Source organism: Leucopleurus acutus (genome assembly GCF_964270905.1).
Source record: "Leucopleurus acutus genome assembly, chromosome: 8".
NCBI lineage: Eukaryota > Metazoa > Chordata > Mammalia > Artiodactyla > Delphinidae > Leucopleurus > Leucopleurus acutus.
The window spans coordinates 26881384-26909191 of NC_139151.1; the positions used below are offsets into that span (position 1 = coordinate 26881384).

A 27808-nucleotide genomic window follows, 5' to 3' on the forward strand; every position below is an offset into this window, starting at 1 on the left:
AAGTATAACTCAGCCATAATGAAAATGAAATCTTGGCATTTGCAACACTACAGATTGAAATGCTAAGTGAAATAAGTTAGACAGAGAAAGATAAATACCATATCATCTCACATATACGTGAAATCAGAAAAACAAAACAAATGAACAAACATAATGAAACAAAAACAGACTCACAGATACAGAGAACAAATGGGTGGCTGGCAGAGGGAAGTGTTTGGGGATGGAGGTGTGAAATAGGTGAAGGGGATGAAAAAGTATTAAAACTCCAGTTACAAAATAAGTAAGTCATGGGGGTGTAATATACAACATAAGGAATATGGTCAGTAATATTGTAATAACTTTGTATGGGGACTGATGGTTACTAGACTTTTCATGGTGATCATTTCATAATGTATGCAAACGTCAAATCATTATGTAGTATACCTGAAATTAACATAATATTGTATATCAACTATATTAAGTAAAACAAACAAAAAACAGTACTGATTCATTAGATGTAACAATTTTACTATACTAATGTTAAGATGGAAATAATAGATGAAACTGAGCACAGGGTATATGGAACTCTATACTGCCTTACAATTTTTCTGTAAATCTAAAACTGCTCTAAAATCAAAGTACTTTTTTTTTCTTTTAAGTAAAGGATAGTGTTAAGACAAGAAGGGGAGAGATAACTTTTATTTTTAAAAAAGAGGGAGAAGGCAGGGACAATTTATGATCAGAAACTTACATAATTGTCTGACTCTAATGAGTACTCACATAGCTTCTTTAATACATTTGGATTTACGACATTAACTTTAAGTATTAGAAATTCAAGCTGAGAGAGAATTGCTGAACTGCTTTAGAATACTGTTAAATTATTACTACCTAACGCAAAGTAATTCCTTAGAAACTCATAATCATATATAATTAACTGAGGTAACAACTAAAAGGAATAATTTCTTACTGTTTATTCAGATTAATAAAATAACCTATTAGCTACAATAGATGGGATAAGCAGTCAGATATTGTAGTAAATAGATGAAATTCCTTCGAACCAATATTTCAAACATTTCTATATTAAAATATTCACGGATGAAAGGCTGAAGCTAGATAGCAGTTATTAAAGCTAAGATAGCATAATAAAGCATAGACCAAGAAAAGAGATTCAAATGGTATTAAAATGAAATCAGAATGAAACGACTAGTCTGAGAGGGAAGAAACATCAGCCAATGCTCAGTAAGTTAAAGGCAAAAGAAGATTTAATACCTTTACAAATCTCTAATGGAAAATGTGGATTACCTCACAGCAGAAGAGGAAAACTGAGACTAGGAAAAGGAATGTATGAAATAATATATGAGTTGAAGAAATAGAAAATGTCTCTTTACTGGCCAACAGTTTCCTTTCACTAGTTAATTGAGAAATGCCTACTTTGGGACACCAACTATAAGGTAGGAGGCTAAAAAAAGGTTTATACACTTCACACCTCTGGGCCTCCCCTGGACCTGGCCTGTCTTCAGTGCATTAGAGAAAATGAAGTCATTGAAAAAAACCCAAACTTCTTGTAAAGAATTACTGAAAACTTTGTGTTACTTTATGTTTAATTTATTCATACATTTTTTAAAGGTAGGGACTAGATGAAAAGGGAATGAAATATTTATATATAATGTCATAATTATGAAAATGCGAATGTTTATGTAACAATCTAGAAAAGAACATAGAAAAATTAATACAAGTGATTAAGGTGGGGTTTTTGATTGATTAAATTTTGAATGGAATTTTTACTTTTACTTTTTGATAAAGTCTAGAGGAAAAGAAAGAAAAAGAAAAGGAAGGGTAAGGAAACAAAGAAACCAAAATCCAAATTGATAAATTGACTGTCTTAATGACCTAAAGATATTAAAGTCTAGAATTGGAATGGAAAAGTCAATGCCAGTTCTTTGGCTACACAGGTGTTTGTGTGTGTGTGTAAGTATGTATATACAACAAACAAATTAATTAATATGTATATGTATATTCCCCAAACTATTAGTTCTTGAAACTAGCATTAATTGAACTTCCTCTCCTACCACTTTTTCTCACTCACTCCACTCCAGCTATACTGATCTTTTTTCTGTCCCATAAATGCCTGCCTTACTTCCTCCTCAAGGCTTTTCACTCACTGATATCTTTCTGAAACATTATTCATTCATAGCTTCATGTAGCTTGCTTCTTCTCATCTTTCATACCTTTACTAAAATACCTCCTCAGAGAAGCCTTCTACACCACCTTCTCAAAAAATACTCTCCCATTATTTTATCACATTTGCTCTCTATATCTGCTTCATAACAACACTTTCTTTTAAATCACGGCAATCATTACGTTTTTTATTCTCTGCTCTATTTCACTAGAATACAAGCTCCACAAGTATATCTGATTTTCTACTTGTCCCCAGTGACTACTGAGGTTCTGGCATACATCAGGTACACAATAATTATTTACTTAATATAAGAATTAGGGATTGCATTGAAACTGTAGATTGCTTTGGGTAGTAGAGTCATTTTCACAATGTTGATTCTTCCAATCCAAGAACATGGTATATCTCTCCATGTATTTGTATCATCTTTAATTTCTTTCATCAGTGTCTTATAATTTTCTGCATACAGGTCTTTTGTCTCCTTAGGTAGGTTTATTCCTAGATATTTTATTCTTTTTGTTGCAATGGTAAATGGGAGTGTTTTCTTGATTTCAATTTCAGATTTTTCATCATTAGTGTATAGGAATGCAAGGGATTTCTGTGCATAAATTTTGTATCCTGCTACTTTACTAAATACATTGATTAGCTCTAGGAGTTTTCTGGTAGCATCTTTAGGATTCTCTATGTATAGTATCATATCATCTGCAAACAGTGACAGCTTTACTTCTTTTCTGACTTGGATTCCTGTTATTTCTTTTTCTTCTCTGATTGCTGTGGCTAGAACTTCCAAAACTATGTTGAATAAGAGTGGCACAATTTGTATGGAAACACAAAAGACCCCGAATAGCCAAAGCAATCTTGAGAATGAAAAATGGAGCTGGAGGAATCAGGCTCCCTGACTTCAGACTATACTACAAAGCTACAGTAATCAAGACAGTATGGTACTGGTGCAGAAACAGAAATATAGATCAATGGAACAGGAGAGAAAGCCAGAGATAAACCCACGCAAATATGGTCACCTTATTTTTGATAAAGGAGGCAAGAATATACAGTGGAGAAAAGACAGCCTCTTCAATAAGTGGTGCTGGGAAAACTGGACAGGTACATGTAAAAGTATGAAATTAGAACACTCCCTAACACCATACACAAAAATAAACTCAAAATGGATTAAAGACCTAAATGTAAGGCCAGAGACTATCAGATAAACTCTTAGAGGAAAACATAGGCAGAACACTCTATGACATAAATCACAGCAAGGTCCTTTTTGACCCACCTCCTAGAGAAATGGAAATAAAAACAAAAATAAACAAATGGAACCAAATGAAACTTAAAAGCTCTTGCACAGCAAAGGAAACCATAAACAAGACCAAAAGACAACCCTCAGAATGGGAGAAATTATTTGCAAATGAAGCAACTGACAAAGGATTAATCTCCAAAATTTACAAGCAGCTCATGCAGCTCAATAACAAAAAAACAAACAACCCAATCCAAAAATGGGCAGAAGACCTAAACAGACATTTCTCCAAAGAAGATATACAGATTGACAACAAACACATGGAAGAATGCTCAACATCATTAATAATTAGAGAAATGCAAATCAAAACTACAGTGAGATATCATCTCACACTGGTCAGAATGGCCATCATCAAAAAATTTAGAAACAATAAATGCTGGAGAGGGTGTGGAGAAAAGGGAACACTCTTGCACTGTTGGTGGGAATATAAATTGAGACAGCCACTATGGAGAACAGTATAATTGCTTTATAATTCCGTAAAAAATAATTCCTTAAAAACTACAAATAGAACCACCATACGACCCAGCAATCCCACTACTGGGCATATACCCTGAGAAAACCATAATTCAAAAAGAGTCATGTACCAAAATGTTCATTGCAGCTCTATTTACAATAGCCAGGACATGGAAGCAACCTAAGTGTCCATCAACAGATGAATGGTAAAGAAGATGTGGCACATATATACAATGGAATATTACTCAGCCATAAAAAGAAACAAAATTGAGTTATTTGTAGTGAGGGGGATGGACCTAGAGTCTGTCATACAAAGTGAAGTAAGTCAGAAAGAGAAAAACAAAAACTGTATGCTAACACATATATGTGGAATCTAAGAGAAAAAAAAAAAGGTCATGAAGAACTTAAGGGTAAGGCAGGAATAAAGACACAGACCTACTAGAGCATGGAGTTGAGGATATTTGGAGGGGGACGGGTAAACTGTGACAAAGTGAGAGAGTGGCATGGACATATATACAGTACAAAACGTAAAACAGATAGCTAGTGGGAAGCAGCCACATAGCACAGGGAGATCAGCTAGGTGGTTTTTGACCACCTAGAGGGGTGGGATAGGGAGGGTGGGAGGGAGGGAGACGCAAGAGGGAAGAGATATGGGAACATATGTATATGTATAACTGATTCACTTTGTTATAAAGCAGAAGCTAACACACCACTGTAAAGCAAGTATACTCCAATAAAGATGTTAAAAAAAGAATTAAACTGCCAAATACTGAAATAAGTGACTATTATTAGTGACTATTAAATAAGTGAGTATTAACATTTATCGAAAGAAGTGACTATAAACATACATGCTTGGTATATAATGGGATACCTGTGTGGTATACAATGATGAGTGAAAGTTATCTGTGCCGTCAGAGCACTTACAGACTACTGAGGGAGACACTCAACAAGTAAAACAAACTACAGTTGACCCTTGAACAACATGGGTTTGAACTGCGTGGGTCCAATTCTACATGGACCTTTTTCAATAAATACTATGGTACTATATGATCCAGGGTTGGCTGAATCCACAGATGTGGAATTGCAGATAGATGGGTGACTATGGGACTTGAGCATCTGTGGATTTTGGTATAGAGAGACTGCTGGAACCAATCTCCCGTGGAAACCAAGCAACAACTGTACAATAAACTTCTTCAAATTATGAGATATTCTATAAAGATACAAAAGGTTCTATGAGAAAGTAAAGGAAGAAGCAGAAGTTAGACTAAGTAGCTCTGAAGTGATTTTAATACTGAGAATCAAGTGCAATCATGAAAATAAGATCACATAGATGGTAAATGGCAGAGCAAGAATTTGAATCCAGGTGGTCTGGTTCCAAAGGCTAGGGCCTGAGCACTACTCAATGCTGCCTCTCTACAGAGAAGAATTACACAAAATGGGAGCTTCATATCATTTAGATATTTATACTCGCTCTAAAAAGATTCTAAGAATCATGGGAACTTAGAAAAGAAAATATTTGAAACAGAATGAGACAAGACAGATTTCTTAGAATCTTATGAAGAAATAGGCAAATTTACATATACCACTGAATCGTTTCCTTAGGGCAATAAACGTTATATTTCTTACCTTAACACCTATTGCAACAATAAGGTGCTTGGGAAATTGAGAGCTGTCAAAACAATACAGACAGTTTTCCATTAGTGCAGCAAGTCTCCGGTGCTCAGCAATAGCTTTTTTCCTCTGATTCTCTTCCTCTTCACCAAAACATTCTCTCTCAGCTGCTCTGGAGACAAACATGTCATCCAGAGTGTAATAGTCTCCATCTGTTTTTCCCATAAACTGAAAAAACAAAATAATAGTAGTGGGGAGAAGGTAGTAGTTAATTCAGTTTATTGTACTGTGGCATACTGAAGTCATATCTGTAAGTCCTGTGATAAAACTCTTACATTAAAAGAAAAAAGAAAACATGATTAAAATTTAAGCTTGACCTGCAAGGACCAAGTTATTATCATCATCATAGCTAAAGTTTACTGAGTATTTACTATGTGCAGTTCTATGCAATTTGATTGTTTTATACTCCTATGATGAGGGAACCATTACCATTTCTATTTAATAGATGAGGAACTTGAACGACAGAGAGGTTAAGAACAACCTTCACTTTAAAATTAGCATACACTCTATTAAACTTACAAGCCAATTTGCTAATATGTATATTGAGAGCATTGAGAGCCACGTTCCCCTTTCTCTTTTAAAAATAATTTTCTTTTTCATTTGTTTTTATTGAGGTAACAATGATTTATAAAACTATATAAGTTTCATGTGTACAAAACCAAATTCTTTAATAAGTCTTTTCTAACACCCTTTTACTGAAATACTGAGCAATTCAACATGGTGTGCATTCTGCCTTGCTGCAATAAGTAATAAACCCAACTTGTTTAACTCTGTGTGCCCCTGGTGGTCTTTGGCTAACAGCCACTGACAGTATCAAGAAATACTGTTAATTTGTGTGTGTGTGATAATGGTGTTGTGATAATGCTAAAAACTTCTGTTAAAAGTTTATTTATTTATCTTATTGAGGTGTGGTTGGTTTCAATGTTGTGTTGGTTTTGGGTGTGCAGCAGGGTGATTCAGTTATATATATGTGTAAATAAATATGTATATGTATATGTATGTGTATGTATATGTGTGTGTTTTTTTTCAGATTCTTTTCCATTATAGGTTATTGCAGGATGCTGAGTGTAGTTCCCTGTGCTTATCAGTAGGTCCTTGTTTGTCTGTTTTGTATATAGTAGTGTGTATCTGTTAAACCCAAACTCCTAATTTATTTAAATTAGGAATTAAAAGTTTATTTTTATTAAAAAAATAAATCCCAGAACCATATCTATGAAAAAATAAAAATAAAAAAAATAAAATTAGTATACGCTCCACATAGAACATAAAACATTTTTCAACTGTATCTCAAGGCACCTTCTCTATACCTCCCCCAACATAAACTGTAGCCAGGGTGATGTTTTTAAAACAAAAATTTTATTTACTTATTTTATTTATGTCCCTACTTAAAATCCTCAAAGAGCTCTACATTGTGAACAGGATCAAGTTCAAACTGTTGTTTGGCCTAAGTCATAGACACAGAACGGTATAATGGTTTAAGAGCTTGGGCTCTATAGTCAGAATGACCATGGTAAAATTCTATCTCCTGTCTGTATAATCTTGGGCAGTTATTTAATCTCTCTGAGCTCTCTCTCTGTTTTATTTCCTCATTTTACAATGGCTATAACAATATTATCCATCTAATAGGGTTATCTTTCTTCATCCTTACAACACATGCCTGGCACACAATAAGGACTCATAAATGTGAGTCACCTCGGTCACATGTGATCACATCCCTACTCAAACTCTACACTTTGCCACCCTACTTTAGTCCCCAAAAGTACTGTTACCTTCAGGCTTTGCACATATTGCTCTCTGAGCAGTTCTGCCCTCAATTTTGCCATTCCTACCCCTACTCATTTTTTAATCTGAGGTTTAGATTTAGTTGGCACCTGCATGAAAGAACTTTTCTAGATCGTCCAAGCTCCTTCAGTACTATACTCACATCAGTTTCATGAGGACCACACTGTATCAAAACAGCTCATTAACTTATGTTTTTCTTCCATTAGACTAAATTCTACTTAGTCTACTAAATACCAAAAAGAAAATGACTGTTTTGATCTTACCAGATACTTAAATAGATATGAAGAAAGCCAGAGTGCCTGTACTCCTGTCAGAGAAAGTAGATTTCAAAGCAAAGAATATTATGAAGGATAAAGAAGGTCATTTCATAATAATAAAAGACTTACAGCAGGAGGACAAAACAATCCTAAAGTTTATGCACCTAATAATAGTTTCAAAATATATGAAGCAAAAACTTGACAGAACTGTAGGAGAAATAGACAAACCCACAACTGTAGTCAGAAATTCAAATGCCACTCTCTCTACAATTGATAAAACAAATAGAAAATCAATAGGCAATAGAAGACTTGAACAAACTATCAACCAATCTGACATAACCAACAATGACAGAAATTGTATCCAACAGAAATTGTATCAGCAGAATAAACATTCTTCTCAAGTGCACAGAGAACATTTACCAAGACAGACGGTATTCTCAGACTTAAAACAAACTCTCAATAAATTTAAAAGGATTCAAGTAACATAGAGTATGTGCACTGAAAACAATGGAATTAGACTAGAAATCCCAACAGAAAGATATATGGAAAATAGTCAAGTATGCAAAAATTAAATAGTGTACTTCCAAATAACCCACGGATCATCAAAAAAATAAAATTAGAAAGTTTTTTGAACTATAATAAAACAAAAACAGGACATGTGAGAATTTGTGGTGTACTGTGAAAGCAGTACCTAGAAGGACAATTACAGAACTAACCACTTATATTAGAAAACAAGAGAGGCCTTAAATCAATGATGTCATCTTCCAACTTAAAAAACTAGAAAAAGAAGAGAAGTAAAACTAAATGTAAACAGAAGAAAATTTCTAAAATGTCATTATTGATAGAATCAGGTAAAAAGATTATTATCAGTAAGGTATTTCTCAGAGCACATTAGCTTCAGGAATTAATTTTTATCTTCTACTTTTTCTCTTTATTAATCTTTGATTATCTCTCTATTCTTCAGGTTTGTCTATTTATATGTAGTCTCCTGACTTACAAATTATTATTTTAACTTCAGACCTTTATCTCAACCATAATATATCAAATTTTGAAAAATGTCCAAACTGGTCACTAAAATTTTCATGAAAATAGTGACTAACTATATGCTAGATATTAATAGAAACTTTAAGTACCCTCTCAGCCAAATACCTCTACAACATAGGAATTGTCATTCTCCCTTCATATTAAAAAACTGAGGCTAAGAGAGACTAAATAACTTAATCAAAATCACATAATTATTAAGAGACAGAGCCAGGAATCAAGTTTGATTGTAAAACTGAGAGTGCCTGGCATATAGTGAGCCTCTCTCACTTAAGAAACCCATCTTTAAAACATAGAAAGGGAATACTGTGAATATAGTCTATGAAGCAGAATAAAGAATTAGAAGAAACCTTAAATTTCATCCAGAATAAACATACCCAATCAAGTTAAGGTACATATTAAAAGAGAATACAGATATCTGATGGGTATTTATCTTTTCTAAAATACATTAGTGAGCAGAATATGTACTTCTACATGTAACTTTACTTTCATATGATATATTGTTAAAAATATTGTTATTAAAAATCAGTTCATAACTTGTCAGGGAATATATTCAATTCAAATAAAATCAGTTGAAAACAGAAGACAGTATTTCTAGTTTTTAAATCTATGTTCCATGAATGCTGCTGAACGTCTCTGATCTATTCACAGTTTTTGACTTAAATAGGGGACCGTCTTCCAAATTAAGTCTGAATGATTCTTCAACACAACTGAAATATGATACTCATCTATCCCAGAACAATAATTCCCTCCTCCTACATCCTCTAATTATTTGCATTTTCCCATTATCTTCTCTTTGGGGTTTGACACAAAATGTTTTTACCTTTATCAGTCACGTACACATCTATGACCTTACCCCCAACCAAAAATTTTTAATGAACAGAGATAGTGGAGAATATAAGACCAAGAAGGGGAAAAGTGAAAATATTTGCTGGAGGAAAGGAGGTGAAGAAAACAAGAGGGGCATGAAAATATGCCTCTTTTTCATTTAGATAGAGTCCTAAAGAAAACTGATGAGATGGTACAAGATCAAGATAGTATATCATAAATTTTAGAACTTTGAGAATCTCTTTTCTAAATAAATAAGAAAATGTGATAAAATAGTTATAACATTAAAATGAATAAGATAAAAGAAAGGGGAGTAGATGTCAATACTACCCAAAGTGATCTACAATGTATGCAACATCTATCAAAATCTCAATGACGTTTTTTGCAGAAATAGAAAAAGCCATCTTAAAATTCATATGGAATCTCAAGGGACTACAAATAAACAATCTTTAAAAAGAACAAAGTTGGAGGTCTCACACATCCTGATTTTAAAACGTACTACAAAGCTACAATAATCAAAATAATGTGATACTGGCATAAAGAAAGATATATAGACCAATGGAATAGAATGGAGATCCCAGAAATAAACAAACTCATATATGGTCAAATGATTTTCAGTAAGGGTGCCAAGACCACTGAATAGGGAAACGACAGTCTTTTAAACAAACGGTGTTGGGAAAACTGGATATTCACATGCAAAAAAAGATGAAGTTGGACCCTCACCTCACACCATATAAAAAAATTAACTCAAAATGCATCACAGACCTAACTTAAAAGCTAAAACTTTAAAACTCTTAGAAGAAATCATAGGGGAAAAGCTTCATGACATTGAATTTGGCAATGATTGCTTGGCTATGACAACAAAAGCACAAGCAATAAAGAAAAAATAGGTAAGTTGGATTTCATCAAACTTAAAACTTTTGTGCATCAAAGGACACTCTCAACAGAGTGATAAGGCAGCCCACAGAATGGGAGAAAATATTTGTAAATCACTTATTTGATAAGGGACTTACAACCAGAATACATAAAGAACTCCTACAATTCAACAACATCAAAAAACAAGCAATCTGATTTTAAAATGGGCAAAGGATCTAAACAGACATTTCTCCAAGGAAGATATACAAATGGCCAATAAATACAGGGAAATGTAAATGAAAACTACAATGAAGTTACGACTTCATGCTCACTAGAATCAAATAGTCAGATAATAACAAGTGTTGTCAAGGATGTGGAGAAATTGATACCCTCAAACACCGCTGGTGGGAGTGCAAAGTCATGGTGCTGCTTTGGAAAACAGTCTGGTAGTTCCTCAAACAATTCAATATAGATTAATTAATAAATAATTAAACATATGGGCTACCATATGACCTAACAATTCCACTTCCAGGTATATACCCAGGAGAAATGAAAACATATGCCTAACAAAAACTTGTATATGAATCTTTACAGCAGCATTATTCATAAAAGTCAAAACTTGTACACAATCTAAATGCCCATCAATTGATGAACAGATCAACAAAACATATAAAATATGTACAACAGAGTGAGTATATTTGGCTATAAAAAACAAATGAAGTACTGATACCCCCTACAACACTCTGAAAACATGCTAAGTGAAAGAAGTCAGTCACAAAAAATCACTATCATATACATGAAATGTCCAGATCAGCAAAATCTATACAGACAGAAAACAAACTCAAGGCTGCTTAAGGCTGGAGATGGAGGAGGACTAAGAGGGTTAGGGGGTGACAGCTAAAGGTTACAGGGTTTATTCTTGAGGTGATAAAAATGTTGTAAAATTGACTGTAGTGATAGTTACATATATTCATGAAGATACTAAAAACCATTGAATTTTACACTTTAAAAGGGTGAATTTGTATGGCACGTGAATCATATCTCAATAAACCTGTGTTTTAAAAAATTAACTGTACCCAAATAGAGGTCTGGCCTTTGCCTTCTGTCACTGGAAGGTAATCTTTAAGGACTTGCAATGTCCTGCCTAAAACAGTGGTTTTGTTTATTTGAGGGTCTTGGGCCACACGAGCCATCTATGTTAACAATGTGGTTTATGCTGGGAAATTTGGGCCACACAGTATCAGCTCCACCTCAGGAGGGGCTGGAAACTGTCATCTTCACAGGTCATCAACCATGTCTATGTGACCAAATCCTAACAAAAACTGCACACCAATGCTTGGGGGAGCTTCCCTAGTTGGCAATACCCTGTGTATTTCACACATTATTGCTGGGAGAAGTTAGTGCTGTCCATGATTCACTGGGAAAGGGGACAAATGGAAGATTCATGCTTGAAATTCTGCTGGATTCAGCTCCATGAGCCGCTTCCCTTGACTAATTTTCCATCTGTATTCTTTCACTGTAATAAACCTTAACTGTATATTTAACAGCTTTTAGGGAATTCTGTGAGTCCTTGTAGTAAAGTATCAAAGCTGAAGGTGGGCTTGGGGATCCCTGAACTTGAAGCTGATGTCAGAAGTGAGGATGGTCTTAGGGACATTGGGGAGATATAATAAACACAATGCACGAACACTGATCAGATCCTGAATCTCAAAAAAAAAAAAGCTATAAAAATTTAAATATAGGTTCATCTATATCAACATTTAAAAAAATAAATACATGGTTCTGCATGATACACAGGCACCACCCAAAGTGGACAGCTACAGCACTACAGTCCCACTCTGGAATGGGCATAAAGGGAAATTAGTAAGAAGAACTTTGCGCAGTGAGTTCACTTTGCCTGGAAAGAGAGATGGCCATAGATACAGGTCTACACTGATTCATGTACTATGGCAAATGGTTTGGCTGGATGGTCAGGAACCTGGATAGAACACAAGTAGAGATTACCAACAAGGAAGTCTGGGGAAGAGGTATATGGACAGACCTCTCCAAATAGATACAGATATTTATGTCACTAGTGATATTTATGTCACTAGCCACTCCTACCATTGTTCCAATGAGCTTGTGAACAAAGTAGCCATGCAGGTATGGAAACTATTCAAGGGCTCAGCAACATCAAAGCTGATCTGGCTATAGCCACTGCTGAATACCCAATCTGCCAACAGAGATCAACACTGAGCCTCTGATATGAGCACCACTCCTTTGGGAGATCAACACTGAGCGTCTGATACGAGTACCACTCCTTTGGGGGATCAGGCAGCTAACTGGTGGCAAGTTGGGTACATTGGACTGCTGCCATCATGGAAGGAGCAGCACTTTGTTCTTACTGGAATAGACACTTACTCTGGATATTGACTTGCCTTCAATGCATACAGTGATTCTGCCAAAACTACCATCTCTGGACTTGTATCATTGTGGTATCACACATATGCTTCTGACCAAGGAAACAATTTCACAGCAGATGAAATGTGTCTATGCCCATTGCAGTCACCATGTAACAATGATGACTAGCAAGCAGCACTGCTCACTAATTCACCATGTTCCCCACCATCTGAAGTAGCTGGCTGGATAGAACAGTGAACTGGCCTTTTTAAGATTTAATTACAAGTGCTGGATAGGTGATGTCTTGTAAACTAAGGGTATGTCTCCCAGAATGAAGTAAGTGCTCTAAATCAGCACCCAAACTATGATGCTATCTTTCCCACAGCCAGAATTCACAGGTATGGGAATCTAGGGGGGATAAAACAGGAGTGACCTATCTCACTACTGCCCCTTTTGATACACTAGCAAAATTTCTGCTTCCCAACTCTGTGATCTTAGGCTCTACTAGTCTAGAGGTCTTAGTTCTAAAGAGAGGAATACATCTATCAAGGGACACAATGATTAATTGAACTTGAAGTTCCGACAGCCACCTGGCCACTCTGGCTCCTCATTCCACTGAATCAAAAGGCAAAGAGGGGAGTTACTGTACTTTCTAGAGTGATTGATTCTGACTATAAAGGGAAAATTGGGCTGGTACTACATAATGGAGGTAAGAGGAAGTATATCTTGAAAATAGGTTACCTTTTAGGGCACCTCTTGGAATTCTCATGGCCTATGATTAAAGTCAATGATAAAATACAACTCAGTTAAGGCAGGACAGCTAATAAATGGCCCAGACCTTCTGAATGAAGGACTGGATCACCCCACAAGGCAAGGGGCCATGACCAGCTAAGATGTTGCTGAGGACAAAAGGAATACAGAATGGGTAGTAGAGGAAAGCAGGTATAAATACTAGATGAAACTCCATAACCAGTTTCAGAAATTAATATTGTAATATTATGGTATCCTTTCAATATTTTGATATGAATTTATATGTGTGAATATACACCTAAATATTAACAAAACTTCTTTCTTTTCTTCCCCTTTCTCATCCCCTTACCATCTAACATAATATTAGCTTTGTATTCTATTCTGGGGACACAGCCTGTTTTTGGTTGTATGTAGGACAGTTCTATCATGTTGCACAGAAGCACGATTTTGTTTTCTTTATTTGGAGATTAAATATAGTTTAAAGAGAGAAGCCAAGGTAACATGGTTGTGGTCACTGGGTCAATTTGACTAGTCTGACATACACTTACCAGAATTCCCTTTTCAGTGTATTTCTGGTTATGATGGGTAACAAGAGATTTTTATAGAAGACCTGAAGAGTAGAAATAAAGCAGCAGCCATTTTATAGCTTGCATACATTGTCACTTAACTGCTGGTTCACCTCCTTATATAAGGCAGCATCTGAGTCTGCAGCTGCCCCACCTTTCCCACCATCCTCCTTCAGCTTCTCTGACTTCTAGGCCAGATGTGTGTATTTAGCTCCTAGCCTAATCTACAGAATACCCACACCACCAAAGTCAGAGGCAACATAAACTGACATGTATATTTGTCCATCCTTGAGAATTCCAGCTCATGCCTGTGGGTTCTAGCTTGTTCTTGTTCTTAGTCTCCCCCGCTTTATATTCATTTTTCCTTCCCAAGAGCCTGCTCTCTGGACTTAAAGCTCCAAATTCAGATGCAACCACAACAGCCTTAAAAAGATTGCTTAACCAGCTTCTACAATGGCATAAGGTCAAATCCCTGTAAAGAAACCTATGTCTATATGTCTTTTAATAGTTCTGTTTCTCTGATCGATAAGTGACTGATAAACATATAACCCTCTATAAACAGCAATAACAAACTGCTTCTGTTCAGAGGCTCTGCTTGTATAACATTTTTTCAATATTATTCCAAGAATAATATTATTGTAAATATCATTAATCATAATGTAAGTGAAATTCAGACATTTCAAATGCCAACTGTATAATATAATGGGAGAAAATTAATATAATAATAAAATAAAAACACTCCTTTTCTGCTTCAGTCCACTTTCCTTAAAAACCAAATCCAGGGCTTCCCTGGTGGCGCAGTGGTTGAGAGTCCACCTGCCGATGTAGGGGATGCGGGTTCGTGCGCCGGTCCGGGAGGATCCCACATGCCGTGGATCGGCTGGGCCCGTGAGCCATGGCCGCTGGGCCTGCGCGTCTGGAGCCTGTGCTCTGCGACGGGAGAGGCCACAACGGTGAGAGGCCCGCGCACCGCAAAAAAACAAACAAACAAATCCAATTATACTATTTGAGCATAGTCTAATCTGAATGTAGTCTATCATCTCCCTTTTCTGGCCCTCTGCAATGCTTGCATGTTACTATAGAAAAGTTATTATATTTTATAAATGGTTCCATTATAAACTCATAAGCTAACTGCCACTTCAACATAATAAGAAAACCTCCCATTTTCCACAGTGGCAATTTTAGATGATCACCATCAAACCCTGGACACTCCATCAACTCCTCTCTCACTTTCAGTAGATGACCTCAAAGAAAAATTAAAATCAGACAAGAATTTCCTGATCCTCCTACCACCAAACCTAAAACCATCCACAAACACACAGCTTATACTTCTTTTCTCCTGAGATAATGGAAGGGTATATGTGCTCCTGTTTAAATTCTGTCATCCATGCAGTAGACCCTACCTAAGCCCTCTTCACATACTCTGGATAGGACTGACTCTCTGCAGTCTGCTCAGTTGTGCCACTCATAACTTCTTCTCCTTTATCATGGGCCTTTTTTCCCTTGCCAACAACTCTTCCTAACTAGAATTTAAGTATTTAAGCATGCCAAACATTCTTCTATTTTAAACAGTTCCTTTGGAATACACACCACCTTTTATCACAGTAAAAGTTAAACCTCTTGAATGAATTGTCAAGGGAAGAGAAGAAAGAAGTCAGGATTTTATTAAACAGTGATAACTGGGGGAGATGTCAAAATATGACTGATGTTTAGAATACAACCATTAATGTAAACCAGTTGAATAAGTCTTCCTGAACAGCCAAATTTCCAAACAGTTAAGGGTTTACCATTTAAGCAAAGAAACATTACTTATTATAGTCATTTTGAATACAAATGTTCCCAGAGTTATAAACTGTCCTACCTTTTAAAACATAATTACCGGAATTTAGTCTTATCCTGGTAATAGGGTAATTAATGGAACAATTATTAAAATGTGCCATAATTCACAAATGGCCCTCTCAAGGGCTAGTGGCTTCTATGCTAGCTATGTCAACCAAGATGTTTATGATTTTTCAATTCTTTACCTGAATTTTTCCATCTCATTCTTTGCTCTATATTAAGTCAGCTGTTGGTTCTCATTGTTATAAGCACTTCTTCTTGTGGTACTCGTGTCCCCACTTCTAATTTGCTACTTTTATTATATTTCTGGTCTAAAATTGAATAGCCAAGTATATTAGAATTATATATAAAAGTACGGCTTAGAGGCCACCTTCTCCAGGTAATCAGTAAATAGTTGATAAATTTAGAGGAAAGACAAAAAAGCTACCCTATAGTCTATAAATACTAGATTGGCATCAAGAGAAAAGACTTAAAAAAAAATCTTCTTAAAATGATGACAATAGAAGGACCTTCAAGATGGCAGAGGAGTAACACACAGAGATCACCTTCCTCCCCACAGATACATCAGAAATACATCTACATGTGGAACAACTCCTACAGAACACCTACTGAATGCTGGCAGAAGACCTCAGACTTCCCAAAAGGCAAGGAAATCCCCATGTACCTGAGTAGGGCAAAAGAAAAACGAAAAAACAGAGACAAAAGAGTAGGGATGGGACCTGCACCAGTGGGAAGGAGCTGGGAAAGAGGAAAAGTTTCCTCACACTAGGAAGCCCCTTCACTGGCAGAGACTGGGGTGGCCAGTGGGAAGTCAGGGGGAAGCTTCAGAGCCACGGAGGAGAGTGAAGCAACAAGCGTGCAGAGGGCAAAGTGGAGAGATTCCCGCACAGAGAGGATCAGTGATGACCAGCACTCACCAGCCTGAGAGGCTTGTCTCCTCACCCAGCGGGGCGGGTGGATGCTGGGAGCTGAGGCTGGGGCTTCAGGGGTCAGATCCCAAGGAGAGGACTGGGGTTGGCTGCGTGAACACACAGCCTGAAGGGGTCTAGTGTGCCACAGCTAACCGGGAGAGAGTCCAGGAAAAAGTCTGGAACTGCCTAAGACTAAAGAGACCATTGTTTCGGGGTGTACAAGGGGAGGAGATTCAGAGCACCACCAAAACGAGCTTCAGAGACAGGCACGAGCTCTGCCTATCAGCACAGACACCAGAGACAGGCATGAAACTCTAACATTGCTGCTGCAGCCACCAAGAATCCTGTGTGTAAGCACAGGTCACTATCCACACCTCCCCTCCCGGGAGCCTGTGCAGCCCACCACTGCCAGGGTCCTGTGATCCAGAGACAACTGCCCCAGGAGAATACATGGCACGCCTCAGGCTGTTGCAATGTCACACCAGCCTCTGCCGCCACAGGCTCGCCCTGCATTCCGTAACCCACCCAACCCCCAGCCTGAGTGAACCAGAGCCCCATAATCAGCCACTCTTTAACCCCCTCCTGTCTGGGTGAAAAAAAGATACCAGAGGGCGACCTACATGCAGAGGTGGGGCCAAAACCAAAGCTGAACCCCAGGAGCTTTGAGAACAAAGAAAAGAAAGGGAAATTTCTCTGTGCAGCCTCAGGAGCAGCAGATTAAATCTCCACAGTCAACCTGATGTACCCTGCATCTGTGAAATACCAGAACAGACAATGAATCATCCAAAAATTGAGGCAGTGGACGTTGAAAACAACTGTAGACTTGAGGTTTGTTGTATGCAGCTGACTAGTTGCTGATTTTGATGTTTATCTTAGTTTAGTTTTTGGTGCTTACTATCATTGGTGGATTTGTTTATTGGCTTGGTTCTCTTCTTTTCTTTATTACTTTTTAAAAAGTTTTTACTTTAATCATATTCTTTAGATTCTTTATTTTAATAACTTTATTTTATTTTATATTTCTTTCTTTTTTTCTCTCTCTCTTCTTCTGAGCCATATGGCTGACAGGGTCTTGGTTCTCAGGCCGGGTATCAGGCCTGAGCCTCTGAGGTGGGAGAACCGACATTGGTCCACCAGACACCGCCGGGCCCCATGCAATATCAATCAGCAAGAGTTTTCCCAGAGATCTCCATCTCAATGCTAAGACACAGCTCGACTCAAAGACCAGCAAGCTCCAGTGCTGGACACCCATGCCAAACAACTAGCAAGACAGGAACACAACTCCATCCATTAGCAGAGAGGCTGCCTAAAATCATAACTTCATAGACACCCCAAAACACACCACCAGAAAGACAAGACCCAGCCTCATCCACCAGACAACAGGCACCAGTCCCCACCACCAGGAGGTTTATACAAGCCACTGAACCAACCTTACCCACTGGGGGCAGACACCAAAAACAACAGGAACTACTAACCTGCAGCCTGCGAAAAGGAGACCCCAAACACAGTAACTTAAGCAAAATGAGAAGACACAATAAGTTAAGCAAAATGAGAAGACATAGAAATGTGCGGCAGATGAAGGAGCAAGGTAAAAACCCACCAGACCTAACAAATGAAGAGGAAATAGGCAGTTTACCTGGAAAAGAATTCAGAGTAATGATAGTAAGATGATCCAAACTCTTGGAAATAGAATGAAGAAAATACAAGAAACGTTTAGCAAGGACCTAGAAGAACTAAAGGGCAAACAAACAATGATGAACAACACAAAAAATGAAATTAAAAATTCTCTAGAAGGAATCAATAGCAGAATACCTGAGACAGAAGAACGGATAAGTGACCTGGAATATAAAGGAGTGGAAATAACTACCACAGAGCAGAATAAAGAAAACAGAATGAAAAAAATTCAGAACAGTCTCAGAGACCGCTGGGTCAACAATGAACGTACCCACATTCAAATTATAGGGGTCCCAGAAGAATAAGAGAAACAGAAATGGATTGAGAAAATATGTGAAGAGATTATAGTTGAAAATTTCCCTATTATGGGAAAGGAAATAGCCACCCAAGTCCAGGAAGCACAGTGTCCAATACATGATAGATCCAAGGAGAAACATGCCAAGACACATATCAATCAAACTCTCAAAAATTAAATACAAAGAAAAAATATTAAAAGCATCAAGGGAAAAGCAACAAATAACATATAAGGGAATCCCCATAAGGTTAACAGCTGATCTTTCAGCAGAAACTCTGCAAGCCAGAAGGGAGTGGCAGGACATAATTAAAGTGATGAAAGGTAAAAACCTACAATCAAGATTACTCTACCAAGCAAGGGTCTGACTGAAATTTGATGGAGAAATTAAAACCTTTACAGACAAGCAAAAGCTAAGAGAATTCAGCACCACCAAACCAGCTTTACAACAAATGCTGAAGAAACTTCTCTACATAGGAAACACAAGAGAAGGAAAAGACCTACAATAACAAACCCAAAACAGTTAAGAAAATGGCAACAGGAACATACTTACCAATAATACCTTAAATGTAAACAGATTAAATTGTCCAACCAAAAGACACAGACTGGCTGAATGGAGACAAAAACAAGACCCGTATATATGATGTCTACAGAAGACCCACTTCAGACCTAGGGACACATACATACTGAACCTGAGGGGATATAAAAACATATTCCATGCAAATGGAAATCAAAAGATAGTTGGGGTAGCAATTTTCATATTAGACAAAACAGACTTTAAAATAAAGAGTATTACAAGAGATAAAGAAAGACACTACATAATCATCAAGGGACCAATCCAAGAAGAAGATATAACAATTCTAAATATTTATGCATCCAATATACGAGCACCTCAGTACATAAGGCAAATGCTAGCAGCCATAAAAGGGGAAATAGACAGTAACACAATCATAGTAGGGGACTTTAACACCCCACTTTCACCATGGACAGAGCAAGCAAAATGAAAACTAATAAGGAAACACAAGCTTTAAAAGACACTTTAAACAACACTGACTTAATTGATATATAGAGGAAATTCCATCCAAAAACAACAGAACGCACTTAATTCTCAAGTGTTCATGGCACATATTCCAGGATATACCTTGGGTCACAAATAAAGCCTTGGCAATTTAAGAAAATTGAAATCGTATCAAGTATCTTTTCTGACCACAATGCTATGAGAAGAGATATCAATTACAGGCAAAAAACAGCAAAAAATACAAACACATGGAGGCTAAACAATACATTGCTAAATAACCAAGATAACACTGAAGAAATCAAAGAAAAAAATCAAAAAATAGCTAGAAACAAATGACAATGAAAACACGACAACTCAAAACCTATGGGATGCAGCAATAAGAAATCTAAGAGGGAAGTTTATAGCAATGCAATCCTACCTCAAGAAACAAGAAAAATCTCAAATAAACAACCTAAACATACACCTAAAGGAATTAAAGAAAGAAGAACAAAAAAACCGTCAAAGTTTGCAGAAAGAAAGAAATCAAGAAGATCAGATCAGAAATAAATGAAAAAGAAATGAAGGTAATGATAGCAGAGATCAATAGAAATAAAAGCTGGTTCTTTGAGAAGATAAACAAAATTGATAAACCATTATCCAGACTCATCAAGAAAAAAAGGGAGAAGACTCAAATCAATACAATTAGAAATGAAAAAGGAGAAGTAACAATTGACACTGTAGAAATACAAAGGATCATGAGAGATTACTACAAGTAACTATATGCCAATGAAATGGACAACCTGGAAGAAATGGACAAATTCTTAGAAAAGCACAACCTTCTGAGACAGAACTAGAAAGAAATAGAAAACATACACAAGCCAATCACAAGCACTAAAATTGAAACTGTGATTAAAAATCTTCCAACAAACAAAAGCCCAGGGTCAGACGACTTCACAGGTGAATTCTATTAAACATTTACAGAAAAGCTAACACCTATCCTTCTCAAAATCTTCAAAAATATAGCAGAGGGAGGAATAGTCCCAACTCATTCTATGAGGCCACCAACACCCTGAAAGCAAAATCAGACAAAGATGTCACTAAGAAAGAAAACTACAGGCCAATATCACTGATGAACATAAATGCAAAAATCCTCAACAAAATACTAGCAAACAGAATCCAACAGCACATTAAAAGGATCACACACCATGATCAAGTGGGGTTTATCCCGGGAATGCAAGGATTCTTCAATATACGCAAAACAATCAGTATAATAAACCATATTAACAAACTGAAGGAGAAAAACCATATAATCATCTCAATAGACGCAGAAAAACCTTTCGACAATATTCAACACCCATTTATGATAAAAACACTCCAGAAAGTAGGTATAGAGGGAACTTACCTCAACATAATAAAGCCCGTATATAACAAACCCACAGTCAACATCGTTCTCAATGTTGAAAAAGTGAAAGCATTTCCACTAAGATAAGTAACAACACAAGGTTGCCCACTCTCACCACTATAATTTAACATAGTTTTGGACATTTTAGCCACGGCAATCAGAGGAGAGAAAGAAATAAAAGGAATCCAAATCAGAAAAGAAGTAGTAAAAGTCACTGTTTGCAGATGACATGATACTATATGTAGAGAATCCCGAAGATGCTACCAGAAGACTATGAGAGCTAATCAAAGAATTTGGTAAAGTAGCAGGATACAAAGTTAATGCACAGCAATCCCTTGCATTCCTATATACTAATGATGAAAAGTCTGAAAGAGAAGTTAAGGAAACATTCCCATTTACCACTGCAAAAAAAAGAATAAAACACTCAGGAATAAACCTACCTAAGGAGACAAAAGACCTGTATGAAGAAAACTATACGATACTGAGGAAAGAGATTAAAGATGATACAAACAGATGGAGAGATATACCATGTTCTTGCATTGCAAGAATCAATACTGTGAAAATGACTGTACCACCCAAAGCAATCTACAGATTCAATGGAATCCCTATCACACTACCAATGGCATTTTTCCAGAGCTAGAGCAAAAAATTTCACAATTTGTATGGAAACACAAAAGACCCCGAATAGCCAAAGCAATCTTGAGAATGAAAAACAGAGCTGGAGGAATCAGGCTCCCTGACTTCAGACTATACTACAAAGCTACAGTAATCAAGACAGCATGGTACTGGCTCAAAAACAGAAATATACATCAATGGAACAGGATAGAAAGCCCAGAGATAAACCCACGCACATATGGTCACCTTATCTTTGATAAAGAAGGCAAGAATATACAATGGAGAAAAGACAGCATCTTCAATAAGTGGTGCTGGAAAACTGGACAGCTACATGTAAAAGAATGAAATTAGAACACTTCCTAACACCATACACAAAAATAAACTCAAAATGGATTAAAGACCTAAATGTAAGGCCAGATACTATAAAACTCTTAGAGGAAAACAGAAGCAGAACACTCTATGACATGAATCACAGAAAGATCCTTTTTCACGCCCCTCCTAGGGAAATGGAAATAAAAACAAACAAATGGGACCTAATGAAACTTAAAAGCTTTTGCACAGCAAAGGAAACCATAAACAAGACGAAAAGACAGCTCTCAGAATGGGTGAAAATATTTGCAAATGAAGCAACTGACACAGGATTAATCTCCAAAATTTACAAGCAGCTCATGCAGCTCAATATCAAAAAAGCAAACAACCCAATCCAAAAATGGGCAGAAGACCTTAACGGACAGTTCTCCAAAGAAGATATACAGATTGCCAACAAACACATGAAAGAATGCTCAACATCATTAATCATTAGAGAAATGCAAATCAAAACTTCAATAAGGTATCACCTCACACCGGTCATAATGGCCACCATCAAAAAATCTACAAACAATAAATGCTGGAGATGGTATGGAGAAAAGGGAACCTTCTGGCACTGTTGGTGGGAATGTAAATTGATTCAGCCACTATGGAGAACAGTATGGAGGTTCCTTAAAATACTAAAAATAGAACTACCATATGACCCAGCAATCCCACTACTGGGCATATACCCTGAGAAAACCATAATTCAAAAAGAGTCATGTACCTCAATGTTCACTGCAGCACTCTTTACAATAGCCAGGACATGGAAGCAACCTAAGTGTCCATCAATAGATGAATGGATAAAGAAGATGTGGCACATATATATATACAGTGGAATATTAGCCATATATACAGTGGAATATTAGCCATAAAGAGAAAGAAAACTGAGTCATTTGTAGTGAGGTGGATGGACCCAGAGGCTGTCATATAGAGTGAAGTAAGTCAGAAAGAGATAAATACCGTATGCTAACACATATATATGGAATCTAAAAAAAAAAAAAATTCTGACAAACCTACAGGCAGGACCGGAATAAAGACGCAGACATACAGAATGGACTTGAGGACATGGGGATGGAGAAGTGTAGCTGGGATGAAGTGAGAGAATGGCATTGACATATATACACTACCAAATGTAAAATAGATAGCTAGTGGGAAGCAGCTGTGTAGCACAGGGAGGTCAGCTCTGTGCTTTGTGACCTCCTAGAGGGGTGGGATAGGGAGGGTGGGAGGGAGGGGATATGGAGATATACGTATTCATGTAGCCAATTCACTTTGTTATGCAGCAGAAAGTAACACAACAATGTAAAGCAATTACACTCCAATAAAAATGTTAAAAAATAATATGATGAGAGTAAATCAACTATACACCAGTATAAATAAATAAATAAACATCTGTTGTATAAAACAAAAAAAATAAGTAAAATAAAATGATGACAAATCATGGAGAAAGGATTTATATGCTTATCTTTTCTCTGGTCTACAACGACTTCATAGGTAGAAGCAACTTTTTGAATTCTGTTTCTTCTACTACTATCATTTGTATGTTGCATTATTATGATGCTAAAGTATTCACAATAATTTGTTACAGGAAGAAAATAAGGAAACTGATTCTATACTTTTTCAAAATGAGTTTAAGATTATTTAAAGCCAAAAGACTAACAAGGAACTATTTTTCAAAGTGAAACTAAAATCAACTGGCAAAGACAAAGAAGAGCAAATAATGTATTATGACAACATAACTAAACTGTGGTTTTGGTCTTCACCTTATACATTCATACTTTGTGAAGTACCATTACCTGGCTCTTTTACAGATAATTAGAACCCTGGTAGTTCATAAAGAACCAGTACCATTATCACCTAATTAAATGAAAAAAACACTAATTTTCAAGTATTAGCTTTATGAAATGACTAGAAATGTAACTCATGTTTCACTTATTCATATAACTATGAAATAAGTATACAACAAAGTCAACAGTCTTTTGATGCACTACCTAACGATGATTAAATAAACATCAAATTTAAATTTCAGTTGAGAGAAAAATCTCAAATAAAATCCATCCTACTATAACAACTCAGCTGACAAACTCTACTTACAAAAACTGTTCTCCTGTTAAATCATGTACTACCGCAACGTTAGAAAGTCAGTAGCTAAACAGATATGCTGTATGTATAATTTTACTTAATAACATAGAGTTAATAAAAAAGAACCGTAGAGGGTGGCCAAGATGGCAACACAGGAAAACCTTGAGCTCACCTCCTCTCACAGCACACCAAAATTACAATTATTTACACAGCAACTACTGATGAGAAAGATCTGAAGACTAGCAGAAAAGATCTTCTAAAACTTAAGATATAAAGAAGGAACACCAACAAAATGGATAGGAGGGTCAGAGACTTGGTACAGATCCACACCATGAGATGGGTGACCTAAAAATGGAATGATAATTACACCTTCAGTGGTTCTTCCAAAGGAGCAAGGAGTCTGAACCCCACATCAGGCTTCCCAACCTGGGGGTACTGCACTGGTAAGATAAGCCCCCAGGACATTTCAGTTTGAAGGCAGGTGGGGCTTACTTGTGGGAGAGCCATAGAGCTGTAGGAAATGAGAGACTATATACTCTTAAAGGGTCCACAGAAAAACTCATGCTCAGGGACCCAGGGCAGAAGCAGTAATTTGAAAGAAGCCTGGATCAGATGCACCTGTTCATATTGGAGAGCCTCCTGGAGAGGCAGGAGGAAACTGGAGCTCAACCTAGGGACACAGAGGCTGGTGGCAGCCATTTTGGGAAGCTCGTTCTACCACATGGACACTGGTGCTAGCAGGTGCCATTCTGGAATCCTCCCTCAAGCTAATTAGTACCAGAACTTGGCCCTGCCAAAGCCCCACCCACAAGCAGGGTGGCTGACTTAAGGCTCCCAAAGCCCACAGCTGCCCCAAGACATAGACCTGTCCAATACAGGCTCAGGACCAACCCCACAAATCAATGCATAGGCACTAGCTCCAGGACACTCAGGGCCCTGCATCAAGAGACCACAGGACCATTAGCACCTATCAGAGAGCCAGCACTAGCCCTGGAATGCCCTGAACCTCAACCCTTCCTACCAGTGTGCCAACACAGCAGCTCCAGGACCACCAGGTTTGCAGCCAGAGATCCCAAGACGCAGAATCCACGCAAGCGTGGACCAGCATTATCCCCAGAACCACCCTCACACACCAGTGGGCAGGCAGCACTGCCAGGACACCTGGTCCCCAACCCTATCACCAGAGGGCCAACACCAGCTCTGGGAATTCCAGGCTCTGCAGCAAGAAACACCAGGACAAAGCTCCAACCACAAGTGGGCCGGCACTAGCCCCAGGACCCAGTCTCACCCACCAGTGGGCATACACTAGCCCCAAGATCACCACAGCAACATAGCCTACTGTGCCAGGACCCAGTTCAATATACAGTAGGCCAGCACCAACCCACAGACCCCCTAAGCTATAGCCTCCCCCAAAGCAGGCTGACATGAACACCAAGACACCTTGGACCTCTCAGCTAGCCACTTTGGAATCCAGCCACAGTCACAAGTGAGCAAACAGCAGCTTTAGGACACCTTGAACCAGCCATGCTCACCAGCAGGCCGACACTAGATGTGGGACCACCAGCACCGCAACCAGCCACCACAGACCAGGTTCTGCCCACCAGTTGGTCAGCACTAGCCCTGGTAGGTCCCTGGGCTGTGTGGCCAGCCACCTCATGACCTGGTCTGACTCAACTGGCAACCAACTGGACTGGGGGCCAGCCACAGCTACCAAACTGCACACACAGTAGTCAGCCCACCACAAGAGAAGGACCAACACAGCCCACATAGGGGGCACTCCTAGAGCATATAGCTCTGGTAACCAGAGGCAAGTGTGCTGCTCAGACATATAGGACATCTACAAAAGACCACTTCTCCAAGATTGGGAAACGTAACCAACTTATCAAATGCATATAAAAGTAAAAATAGCAAATTAGGCAAAACAAGGCAACAGAGAATAATGTTCCAAAACAGAGGAGCAGATAAAAATCCCAGAAGAACTAGGTGAAGTGGAGATAAGTAATACACATGATAAAGAAGATTATAACAAAGTTAGAAAATTTTAACAAAGAGTTAGAAAATATAAAGAAAAACCAAAAAGAGATTACAAATACAATAACTGAAATTTTAAAATATTCTAGAAGGAATTAAGAGTAGATTAGATGATACAGAGAAACAAATAAGTGAGCTGGAAGACAGAGTAGCAGAAATCACATAGCTGAACAGAGAAAAGAATTTTTTAAAAAGCAAAGGACAGTCTAAGAGACACTGAGACAACATCAAGCATACTAACATTTGCATTACAGGGGTATCAGAGAAAGAAGACAGAGAGAAAGGGGCAGAGAACATATGTGAAAAGATAAGAGCTGAAAACTTCCCTAACCTGGGAAAGGAAACAGAACTCAAGGTCCAAGAAGCACAGAGAATCCCAAAGAGGATGAAATTAAGACAAATTAGAATTAAAATGGCAAAAATTAAAGATAACAAGAAAATATTAAAAGCAGCAAAGGAACAGGAACAAGTTACTTACAAGGGAACTCGCATAAGGGTATGAGCTGACTTTTCAGCAGAAACTCTGCAGGGCAGAAGGGAGTGGCACAATATATTTAAAGACATGAAAGGGAAAACGTACAACCAAGAATACTCTACCTAGCAAGGCTACCATTCAGATTTGAAGGAAAGATCAAAAGTGTTAGAGACAAGGAAAAGCTAAAGAGTACAGCACAACAAAGCCAGCTTTATAAGAAACGTTAAAGAGAATTCTCTAAGCGGAAAAGAAAAGGTCACACTAGAAACATGAAAATTACATATGGAAAAGGCTCATTGGTAAAGGCAATGTACAGTAAAGATAGTAAATTAACAACATATAAAGCTAGTAGGAAGTTTAAAAGACAAAAAAGTACAATCATGAATATCCACAATGAATAGTTAAGGAATACACACAAAAAAGATGTAAAATATGATGTCAAAAACAGTAAATGAGGGGGAGGCAGTAAAATGCAAGAGTGTTAAAATGCCTTCAAACGTAAGAGATCAGCAACTTAAAATAATCATGAATATATATAGACTGCTCTATATAAACTTCATAGTAACCAAAAACCAAAAATCTATCACAGATACACAAAAAAGAAAAGGGAATCCAATCAAAACACTAAAGATAGTCATCAAATCACAAGGAAAGAGAGCAAAAGAAGAAGAAAGAAACCAAAAACATGTGAAAAACAACCCCAAAAGAATTACCAAAATGGCTATAAGTATACACCTATCACTAAATGGATAAATGATCCAATCAAAAAACACAGAGTGGATGAATGGATACAAAAACAAGACCCACATATATGCTGTCTACAAAAGACTCATTTCAGATGTGAAGACACACAGACTGAAAGTGAGTGTGTGGAAAAAGGTATTCTATGCAAATGGAAATATAAAGAAAAACAGGGTAGCAATACCTGTATCAGACAAAATACATTTTAAAATAAGGTCGCTACAAGAGACAAAGAACATTACATAATGATAAAGGGATCAATCCAGGTAGAAGATATATAATTATAAATATAGGTGCACCTAACATAGAGGGAACCTAAATACGTAAAACAAATATTAACAGACATAAAAGTAGAAACTGACTATAATTCAAT

The 27808-nt window shown here is 37.3% G+C and overlaps 1 protein-coding gene across 1 annotated transcript in view; it reads right to left on the reverse strand.

Moving 5' to 3' along the window:
• Positions 1-27808, reverse strand: part of CWF19L2 (CWF19 like cell cycle control factor 2) — a 195461-nt gene that overhangs the window by 39175 nt on the left and 128478 nt on the right. Inside the window, exon 13 of the mRNA XM_082845542.1 lies at positions 5529-5741. Coding sequence (XP_082701668.1) covers positions 5529-5741 — 213 coding nt within the window. The remainder of the gene's footprint in view (positions 1-5528; positions 5742-27808) is intronic.